Here is a 10,738-nt window from a genome sequence, read left to right on the forward strand (position 1 = left end):
CCAAAGCCCCCAGAGTGCTGGCAGCCCTCCAGCCTGCTCTGCCACCTCACAGCCCAGGCAGTGGCACTGTGCTCAAGGGATGCAACCAAGGGCTGCCCTTTAAGGCACATGGCAAAAAAAGATCAATTTTCTATAACCATGGCTGTTCAGGTCCCTGGTGAATCAGGTGTCCAGCCCCAAACCCCTCTCTGGTGCTCACACTCCCAGCTGGGGCACATTTCTGCAGTCACAGATCACCTACACATCACCTACAGGCAGAGTCGCTGCAGGTGAGCATTACCCTGTCCCCACACCATGAGAGCAGCCCATGCCACACCTCACAACATTCCCACACTGATCCTGCTCCTAGACCCTGGGCTCTGGCTGAGCCATCCCCTGCTCCTCTGCCATCACAGGGGTGTCCCCAGAGCAAAGGGGACAAGCCTGTACCCCAAGGAACTACCTACTCCAGCCACTCAAAGCACCTTTTCCAGTTGCAGGTGGGTTTGAAGTCCAAGAACATGGCATGGTGCTTGGGCAGCTATTTGTCAACCTCATCCCTGCCCTCTCACTCCTGGAGAACTGCCAGACCAAATCATGCAGAATATACACAAGGGGTTTAGTCAGAAGAGTTTTTAATTCAGAATTGGACAATCATGTGAATAATTTATTTCAAATGAAGTGCATTCTGTGCTCTTGTCCAGGGTGGATGTTGATTAGATCCAGACTTTCCTCTTGAACTTCATTGTGCAGTTGGATCCCTATAAATCTATGGGGCCTGATGGGATGCATCCAAGAATCCTCAAAGAGCTGCTGATGTCATTACTGAGCTGCTCAACTATTTTTGAGCTGTCTTGGGAATGCAGAGGTCCTAGCTGACTGAAAGCTGGCAAATGTTGTCCCAATTTTGAAGGGCAAGAAAGGCTGGAATCTACAGCCTGTCAGTCTCACTTCACTGACAGGTAAAATCATGGAAAGCATTTTTCTGGGTGGGATTGAAAAACACGTGGACAAACACCAATGAATGCAGTCACTGGTCACAGCCAGCATGGTTTCATGAGGGCAAAGTCCTGCTCATTGAACCTGATTTCTTTCTACAACAGGGTACCCACCCAGCTGATCAAGGGACACCAGGTGATGAAATATTTTTGGACTTAAGCAAAGCTTTTGACACCATCTCTCCAGTATTCTTCTGGACAAAATATTCAGCTGGGGGTTGAGCACTGGAACAGGCTCCCCAGTGAAGTGACCACAGCACCAAGCATGTCTAAATTCAAAGAGTTTTTGGACAAAGCCCTCAGGCACATGGTGGGATTCTTTGGGTGTCCTGTGCAGGACCAGGTGTTGGACTCAATGTTCCAACTCAGCATATTCTATGAGACAGAAGCAAACTGGTTGTTTACTGGCCCAGATGGTTCACAGCCTTTGGGTATCAGCAAAACACCTCAGTCCCTCCACAGGAAAACTTTCCCTTTGCTGTCTGGGAGGAGGACAACCCCACAGAAGGCATGGAGGGTGTGGGTAGCCCCCATTACATGTCCACAGAGGCTCCTGCAGGCAGACACAGGACTCTGCTCACCCCCAAGTGACAGATGAACACAGTGCAGTCACAGCCCTTATTTCTGTGTGACAGCTCAAGGCTGCAGACAGCATTTCTGGGAGACTGCTTGTGTCCAGGTGTCACCATGCCTCCATCCCTGAGCAGGGCTGGGTGCTGGGCAAAGCCCTAGGGGAGGTCAGCAGCCACCACCTCGAAGAGCAGAAGGCAGCAGGATGGCCCAGAACACACGGAGGAGACGCTGACCCCCATCACAGGCTGCTTGCCATCAGCTCTGTGGGCCAGTACTGGTCATCCAGGTACTGGCTGCTGTCTGCAGCAGGGTCTGTGACAGGGCTGGGGGGCCGGGGGGGCAGGCTGTGGGCCAGCTCCTTCTCCCACTGCACCTCCACCAGTCTGTACAGCTCCATGGCTGTCTGAGCATCCTCCACCGATGAGTGTCCTTTCCTGCCAACCTGAGGAAAGGGCAAAAAGCCTTGTTAAATAAAAAGGGCAGCAAAAATATCACAGGACATTGCTTGCTTGGAAGGACACAATGCTGTTTTGGAAACAAAGGTTTGATGTAGCCAAGGCCATACAGGTATCTCTCCCACCCTTTTTGGAAGGCACAGATCCTGTCCTCATTTTACTGAGATGCTTAATGGTCAGTTTGTGAGGTCCTCAGCTCTCCCAGCTCATTTATAGCCAGGAGCATTGGGTGAACAAGGTTCATGTCCACCTCACAGAGGACACACATGGAGGTGGGAGGACCAAGCTGAGCACATAGGTTCATAGCTAACCCAGGGTTATTTCCCATCTTAGGGCTCCTGGTGCTTACCTGGATCTTTTTATCGAGCAGGTGCTTGGCCAAGTTCTTGAGGGAGACATTGGCTCTGACAGGCAGCCCTATCCTCTTTTTCAGCACAGGGCTCTGGCTGGTGTCTCGAGTCCTGTCTTTCGGGTGGAAGTACTTCAGGGCTTGGAAGTCATTGTGGATGGCGTGCCCTACCACAATCTTGTCTTTCAAGATCTTCAGGATCTGGAAGAGTCACAGAGGGTTACATAGACACTGCAGCAAAAGAATAAAAAGCATAAAATAAGCAATTTTGTATTAAATTCAGCTCCTTGGCTTCTATTTTCAGGCTCCCAGAAAGAATAACAAGCAAGCAAACCAACCCACTGCACAGCTTCAGAGGCTCCCATTGCTGTGCTGTGCCTCTGCCTCACAGCAGCCTAGCACACACCACCAAGAATCCCAATTTATGTCTGCCAGATATCACAGAGGCTTTTTGATTTTTTTTTTTATTTCTTTTTTCCTGACCTCTGCCTGGGCAGCCTTGAAGGGAATTGCATTCTTCATGTGCTGCTTGGTGATGCCGCTCCAGCGCGTCCGGTAGTCCACGATGGGGAGCTCGGGCCGGACGTACTTGTCATAGACGACATCCCCCTCGTAGTTCACCACAGAGCATCGTGCCAGCTCGCTCAGCTTGCCCTGAGGACCCGTGCCCACCATCTCACAGTCAATGGCCACGTACTTGCCCGGGCGCAGGGCTAGGGAGGATGTCCGCACCCGCTGGGAGCCGCCGTTCCCTTGGGACAGCAGCACGGAGTGGTGCCTGGCTATGCTGTCCGGAGAGGCAGATGGAGACAGGGATGAGGACACGATCTGTTTGGGCTTGGGGACCTTGTCACAGCGTGGTGCCATGGTGCCATTTGCCTCCAGCCCCGTTTTTGAGCTCTGAGTGCCCAGGTGCCCATGGGGGCTCAGCACGCCCTTCTGCTCCAGCACTGCCCGGCGCTCCATGAACCGCTGGTGCTTACGGCTCCTCTTCTTGCTGCGACCCTGTGACGAGCCGGGACCCTTCGGGGCCTGAGCGCAGCCCCCCGCTTCTGGGACATGGGTGGGCACGGCGACCTTCGGGGCGGGCAGCAGCGGGGTCATCTGTCCTTTGCCTGGTGGCATTCCTGCGGGAGCGTGCACAGGGGCCATGAGTGCCATGCGGACCCCGTGCTCCCCTGTCGGAAAAGGGGGCACACAGCCCAGGGCAAGCCGCCCCCTGCGGGATGGCACAGCCAGGAGCCATGGGGCAAGGGAAGGGGGGGAGGGGACACGGACACACCGCCACACCCTGTCCCCACGCTTTTACCCCCGCATTGCCCGGTCCAACACAGCCCCATTCTCGATCCCAGAGCCCTGCCCACCCCCTCACCGACCCGCAGCCCCCTGCCCACCCCACTACCCCCTCTGTCCCCCCATTCCTCACTCCCCAGGGCCCTGTCTACCCATGACCCGGGCCCTCTCTCCCTCGCTCCAGGCCCCAGCTCCCTGCCCGGCCCGTTACCCATCCCCAGGCCCCTGCCGATCCCACCTAACCCTTGTGCCACCCCCATGCCACCCCCGTGCCACCCCGGTGTCCCCGGCGCTGACCGGTCCCGCCGCTCACACGTGTCCGGCCCGGAAGCCGCCGCGCGCACATGCCCGGGCAAGTCCCGCCGTGGCCACGCCCCCTGTTAGCCCATTGGCTGCGCTGAGCGCCTCATTTGCATACGGGGCGGGGCTTCTGCCGCCCCGGGCGCGGGGTGTCGGGGATTTGGGAATTTGGGAATTCGGGAATTTGGGGTTTTTGGGTTTTTGTGGGAATCCCGCAGCCCCACACCTGGAGCTCCCAGCCCGGACTGGTGATGCTCGCGCTTCAAGCCTGCCCCACCTCTGCCCCGGTAGGAAGGGACCCTCCATGGCGGTGGGTTTGGGGTGGGATGCACGCTGCGGTGCCAGCTCCGCGCCCTGGAGCGCAGCCCAGGATGTGCTGCAGTTTTCCCGTGTGTTTCCTGACATTGTGGGCATCCTCTCGTCCTGTGGGTGGGCTGGAGCACGGCAGCTTGGGGTTTGCATCCTGCAGGCTCTGCCAGGGTGCTGCCCAGGGCTGGGTGCAGCTCCGGCTGGGGCACGGGTGAAGGTGGGGTTTCAGACCGACCTCTCGTTGCTTCGCTGCCAGGGCTCACAAAAGCAATGTCCGAGGTGGTCAGAAGAGGAGAAGGGCCGCAGGCAGCCCCAGCCACCAGCTTGTCCCCGTTTCAGCATCGCTGCAGGGGCCCCGTGCCCTAGGGCAGACTGTGACTTGTTGTGGTGGGATGAGCCATACAACAACAAAATCACTAGTCTTCCACAGGGAACCAGGCACCGTGTCCATCCTCATCCCTTGCTGCGAGTGTTCCCTCTCCCTGCTGCCGATGGGGCTCCCAGGGATGCAGGACAAGTTTTCACACTCCACTGTCCTCCCTTTCCATCACCCATTAGCTTCTCTAGCCTGGTCAGAAAGGAAAGATTTAGATTACCCTGTGGCTTATTTTTTCACATTTCTTTTCTGTTTTTCTTTTGGTCAGTAAACCTTCCTTAAATCAGTTGCTCCATGTTTTGCATTTCTTGTTTCCATCCCTGCTGTTCAGCTAATTAATCTCCTTTTAAAGAGAGTCATTCAAGTGTCTCACAATATCTTGCTAGGGAGTCCTGTTAGGTCTCTATGTAGAAATTTATACTATTTTCTGGTGTTTTTGGTGAAACTGTGTATTACAGCTCTTGGAGATTGCTCATTTCATATTCCTGGGCCTCTTCACCCTGTTTTTCTCCCTGTAAACAAGGCGTGAGCTCACTATCCACACACAAGTGGGAGCAAACCCGAGCTTTGCTGTGGGGGACATGGGCCTGCATTTCTCCTCCAGCTCTGGGTGGATAAGGAGGTGGTGTCACTGCCTGCCCTTCTCCCTCACACCCTGCATTATATGATGAGAGACTGAAGTGCCTGGCTGAGAGCTTCTTCCTGGACACATTGCTGTTTCACTCATGGGTCTGATCACCCCAACTTGTCCATAACAAACCCACCCATCTTGCTTCTGTTCTTCCCAGGATGCATAGTTTGCATTCTCTTTGAGAGTGCAGTTTTAGCTGTACCTTCATGATTACAAAGAAATCTCAACAGAAGAAATTATAGCATGTGGGGAAGACAGGAAAAGCTTTTCCCTGTTTTCCAAAGTGACCAGGGTTGGGAAACCAGATAGTCCAGGATGCAAGGGAACAGTGCTATCTTTTTATCTCCCTACCTCATATACAAAGATGGAGGTGAAAAAAAGTCAAAACATCTTTGAAAGGTAAGCCAAAATAATTTTTAAAGTGTGCTGTAGCCTCCCTGTTCCTACTGACCCCTGGATCCTCAGTAGATGGTTCTCCCACAGTAGATATTTCTCCCTTTGGTAACAGCCTTGTTGAACAGGAATGCTACTCACCTCCCCGAGGTCCTGGGGCCATGCTGGGGATGGAGGCTTGGGTGCCAGATGGTAGAAATTGCATTTCAGATGTGGCAGATGAGCTGAGATGAAGGCAGAGCGCGCCAGAGCCCAGGAGAGGTTTCTGCAGTGTTTGCACAATTTGAAATAATAACGAAATCTGTAAAACTCTGGGTAGAGCACGACTAGAATAACAGGCTAAATTTGTCAGATGAATAATTTACTAGAAGTGATTGGCCGTGCTCCAAGTGAGATGAGCACCAGCCTGGTTTCAGGCTGAGCAGCCTGGGTGTCTCTGTCCTCTGCTGGGAGCTGGTCCCTCTCCTGCCACCTGTCATTGCTCTGCCATTAGAGCTGGTCTCTAGACAAGGTGCCTTTCCCCAGGTCATCACTGCCCAAGGCTGCAGGGATTCCTGCAGAGCTCCTGGTGCCCTCCAGAAGGTGTCTGCTCTTTATTTTCCAGGTGCTGCTTTGCAGAGTGGAGGTGGTGGCAGTGGGTGTCTGTCTCTGGCTCCAGGCTCGTGGACTCACCCATCCTCTGCCTCTTCCCCTCCTCCAACCACGTCTCTGTCCTTGGCCATGGTGCAGAGCGGGTGGAAGAACAGACACATCTTGACATTTGGGATGGGAAGGGAGATGAAGTCCCAGTGCTGAGAGGAGATGGTGACTGCAGCCTCAGCAAGCAATTAATGTGATCATGTTTATGAATGCGGATCAGTAATTCCAGGTAAACTCCCCAAGAGCAGTGCTGCAGGCAGACAAAGCCTCCTGCCCACCCGGGAGCCTGCCAGCACGCCCTGCTAGTGCCAGCACACTCCTGCTGTGACTCTAAACTGCTTCATTTCCTCGTGCCAGCCTGGCCATGCCTTGTTTTGTCTCCTATTAGCTCGAAGCCAGAGCTCCTCTTTGCAGCGTTGGTTGCACCATGTCCTCCTGCACCTCTGTGTTCCCTCCCTGCCGAGGAGGATGATTGCTGGGAATGGGATAGGTTAACTCAGAGAAGTTAGGAGCCAGCTTTGCCTCCAGGGGTGATGAGGGATCACTTCATCATCCTGAGCTCTGCAGGCTGCCTGGTGTTTCCCTGTCACCCACGTGTGGTTGGGGAACCTCACCAGGGCTTCCTGAGCTGCTTCCGTCATTCTGAGTGGGCTTGTGGCAGGGCTGGTTTGTGCCCACCAGCATCCAGAAGATCAAACAGAAGCTGGGAAGCTCAGAAATAGGTTGGGGTAATGACCAATTGCTGGACCTGATTTCCTTTAGAGAAAGTAAGTCTCATCATGATGGAGCACCTGGAATTCCAGCACCATCCTTTGGTGGAAGGGCCAGCTGGGGCAGCCAGTGCCATGTGGCTGAGGTGTCACCAGCCAGCAGTCTGAGCACGAGGATGTCAGAACAGACAGGCACCCTGTCACTCGTTGCTGTGATGGGTTTTGGAGCACTGCAGCCCTCTTGGTCCACAGCAGAGGCCCAGCACAGGGAGTCCTGCAGGATTCCTGAGATTCCCATCCTGAGCCCACCTGTGCAAAACCTCCAGGAGACTCTGTCCCTCCTGGCTAAGGATGGGGGTGGGCTGTGTGTGAGAGCACCTGCTCAACCACAAAGACTGCTCAGTGCTATAAAGTTGTGCTTGGAAAACAGAAAACCTTTTCCTTTCCCTTGGAGCACCAAGAGCCTCCCTATTCCTCTGACATCTCCTTCAACTCTCCATGGGAATTGCCGCATCCCTCCAGCACGGACAGATCTCCTCTTCAGTCCTTTCTAGGGGGTGTCAGTGCTCCGGGGATGCTGCTGGGGATAAGGAGGGATGGATGCTCCCAGAGCAGGAGGTGAGGGAGGATGATGCTGCCATCCATCTCCCCCCTCGCTCCCCATTTTCTGGCTCGCCCCCAGGAGAGCAGTGAGCAATTATGGTCCACGCGGAAGCTTCATTATTGCCCTGTCGTGGCCTCGTTTGATGAGATGTTTTATTGCCAAACTTATTAAAAGTGAAACGTGCGGTTTCTGCGCAGCAATTTCCTGTCTGCAGTGATAAGCCGGCTCTGCCCGCTGTGTAATAAACAGTTATTTTTATGTACAGCTCTGGCTGGGGTGACAAGGGAGGGAGAGGGCCTGGCTGATGTTAATTGTGATGGTTAATGAGATCTATACTGGGAGCTGTGTGTGAGGAGTGTGTGCCCTTCCCTGCCACGTTCTGTGACAGAGGTGGCCACTGGTGGTTTCATGCTCTGGGTGTTGGCAGTGGGGACTGTGCAGGATCTCCTCCCCACAGCCCATGGAACAAGAAGGATTATCTGAAAGCTCCTCACCTGCCTCCTCCCAGCCCTTCGTGACAACCTGAGCAAATGAGGGACCTGCTGTGCACCCCCCTGCTCTGAGACTCCATCCCCTGCAAGGGCTGCCCTGAGCTCCACTGATTCCACCCCTGCAGGAGGCTGGAGGGAGCTCCACAACCTGGGAGCTTCACTTCACCTTCCCCAGATCCTCCATCTGCCCAAGAACCTCTCTGTCTGCAGCAGCATTTGCAGGTGGCCAAAGCCTGGAGCATCCACCTTGTCACCTCCCACTGTCCCTCCTCGGCTGCCCACAGCAGACGGGTGCTGGAGGGGAGACAGTGAATTCAGGAGCAGTGGATTCAACAGGCACGCTAATGTCACAGAAAATCTGTGTCACTGCTGAGCTTGGAGCAGCCAAACTCTGATAAATATCAGCAAAGCTGATAAATATCGTTTCATTTTGTCAGAAACAAAGTGTCCTCATTAGGTGTGCGGTCTGTATTTTGGTTTAATTACATCTTTTAAACACATTTTGAAAGGAAGGAGCTTTTTAAAATGCAAGGTGTCAAAACTGCATTTACAAAAATCCTGATTGCCGTTTTTTTTTTTAATTTTCCAGACCTGGCCAAAGCTATTAGTTCAACTCAAGCTGAAAGTGCATAACTTTCCCCAATAAACAATTTGTCAGAAAAATTCCTCCTGGCTCTGGGAGAGCTGTTTGTTATTTGTCAGCAGTCAAAACCCTGTTGGGTATTTCCCATCTGACTTCTTTTCTTAACAGCATCTTTATTGGTCTGGGAATTAACAGCGGAAGATGTGATACTTGCTATTCATTGCACTCATCCCAAATGTCACTCATCTCATCAGGCCATGGCTCCACAAAGCAAAAGCCCCTCTCCTTTCCTTCAATGCATCATTTTTGGGCAAACCACGGGGCATTCCATCCCAGATTTCCTCCCTTCATCTTTCTAATCCTGCAGTGTGCAAGGGTATCCCCAGGCTTGGAGTCACATCCCTGCCTCCTGCATCCATCCCCATCCCTGCTGCCCATCTCAGCCTCTTGCTGGGCAAATTCCCTCCATTGCCAGCTCGGGCCCTCATTAATTTGTGCTGCAGCGTGTGTTGCGGGCTGACGTGTAATTAGAGCTCCTGAAGCCTGTCTCATGCTGTAATTGCCATGACAGGGGCCACAGCATATCCGCTTGTTAATTAGTAAACCACAATATCCCGGGGGCTCGTTGAGAGCCGCCTTAATTGTATTTCAGCTGGAACAGAGGGATAATTACCCTTTGCTAGCACTGCCACTTTTTAATTCTTAAAAAAGAAAAAAAAAGAAAAAAAGGAAAAGAAAGGAAAACCCAAATCAAGCTACTCTGCTACTTCCCCCCTTGGCTGCCCAGGGACCTGATTTTGTCCCCAGGCTGAAGGGGAAGGGCTGTGAAGCTCAACAGTGTGGGAACAGGATGCCAAGAGACTTGCTCAGGGACACACTCAAACTGGCAGTGACTGAGCTGCCCTGTTCTGAGGGTGCTTCTGTGTCCTGCACACGCTGAGAACCCTGTTTGTGGATGCAGGCTGGCTCGTTGGGTGTGGTGTTTGATGGGAATCCCATCCTGAACAGCGAGCAGCGCCCTGGCATCCCCACCAGCACCTCCACTGGCTTGGAGGAACAGCCTGTGTCCAGGGAGGAGTGAGCCAAGGCCTCCCTCCTAACTTTCCATCAGACAGAGGTTGCTGCAGTCCCCTGGAAATGGGAGTGGGAGCTGCTGCAGGCTGCAGGGAGGAGGCTGTGGACCTTGCAGGGCTTGATGTAACCCTACATTGCTGCCAAGGGTGTGCCTGTATTCCCCATCCCCAGCACTTTTAGAGTAACAGCAGGACCTCAGCGTGCTCAGTGCTGGAAGTCTCTCCTACAAACCCTGCAGCAGTGTGGGATCATTCTGCTTGGCTTTAATGGACCCCAGAGGTGAATAATTTCCCTTCTTGATTATTTTATCATCAAACTTCACCTCACTGGGCAACTGGGAGTGTTCTGGGAGCTGGTTAAAGCATTTTGCTGCACAGGAAGGATGTTGCTGCAAGGTGTGTGTCTGTGTCTCTTATAGTGATCATGGGCAGACCATGGAGCTTTGGTGAGAGATGGAGGTGCAGAGGGGCAGCACCACCCTTCTGCAGACACCACAGGCTCCAGAGCACCTCTTCAGAGGAGCTGTTGTCTGGTCAAAGATCTCTGGGGGAGGTTACCCTGGGAAGAGAACCTGACCTGTGACATCCATCCCTTTTCCTGTGCTTCTCCTGAACCAACACAAAGAGCTCAGCCACCATCAGCCCTGCTGATGTTTCCTGCTGTTCAAAAAATTGTATAATGGACAACTGGCCTTTGGGACCTGGTTTGTGAATTTGCTTAAATAACAGTCCTGGCTCTCTCCTGGGAAGCTACATGGAGGTCAGCCTTGAAGAAAAGATCAGTACAGCAGCTCCAAGCATTAGCAAAAAGACATGACCGAGGCAAAGAGCCTTGAACATAATTACAGCCTAAGAGCTGTGATGGGAGCTCGATGACCTGAAGCCATCTCCTGGACTTGAGTGCAATCAACAGATTGACACTGCTGGGTCCTGAAGGCTGGTTTTTGGAAGCCATGCAGCAGGGTTGAATGCCAGAGCAGGC

At 53.4% G+C, this 10,738-nt stretch overlaps 1 protein-coding gene across 3 annotated transcripts; it reads right to left on the bottom strand.

Annotated features, from left to right (window-relative positions):
* Window positions 1-597: 597 nt before the first annotated feature.
* AEN (apoptosis enhancing nuclease) lies at window positions 598-4,602 on the bottom strand. 3 transcript variants are annotated; one of them, XM_033071147.1, is made up of 4 exons: window positions 4,174-4,602; window positions 2,838-3,481; window positions 2,355-2,555; window positions 598-1,992 (listed from the first exon to the last, which is right to left on the bottom strand). In XM_033071147.1, the coding sequence occupies exons 2-4, from the start codon at window positions 3,477-3,479 to the stop codon at window positions 1,789-1,791; spliced, it is 1,047 nt and encodes a 348-aa protein (XP_032927038.1). In that variant the 5' UTR covers window positions 3,480-3,481; window positions 4,174-4,602; the 3' UTR covers window positions 598-1,788. The 3 variants fall into 3 exon arrangements, with proteins under 3 accessions (XP_032927038.1, XP_032927036.1, XP_032927037.1); XM_033071145.2 differs by lacking the exon at window positions 4,174-4,602 and adding an exon at window positions 3,945-4,148; XM_033071146.2 differs by lacking the exon at window positions 4,174-4,602 and adding an exon at window positions 3,961-4,147.
* Between the last annotated feature and the right edge of the window lie 6,136 nt (window positions 4,603-10,738).

This window comes from Catharus ustulatus, chromosome 12 (genome assembly GCF_009819885.2).
Source record: "Catharus ustulatus isolate bCatUst1 chromosome 12, bCatUst1.pri.v2, whole genome shotgun sequence".
Taxonomy (NCBI): domain Eukaryota; kingdom Metazoa; phylum Chordata; class Aves; order Passeriformes; family Turdidae; genus Catharus; species Catharus ustulatus.

Bases quoted from the DNA above. Each gene is read 5' to 3' on its own strand.
- AEN (XM_033071145.2), bottom strand. From the start codon at position 3,993: ATGTGCGCGCGGCGGCTTCCGGGCCGGACACGTGTGAGCGGCGGGACC. The intron at 3,482-3,944 runs GTCAGCGCCGGG...ACGCTCCCGCAG, and splicing joins ACGTGTGAGCGGCGGGACCG to GAATGCCACCAGGCAAAGGA. The intron at 2,556-2,837 runs GTCAGGAAAAAA...TGACTCTTCCAG, and splicing joins TCAAGGCTGCCCAGGCAGAG to ATCCTGAAGATCTTGAAAGA.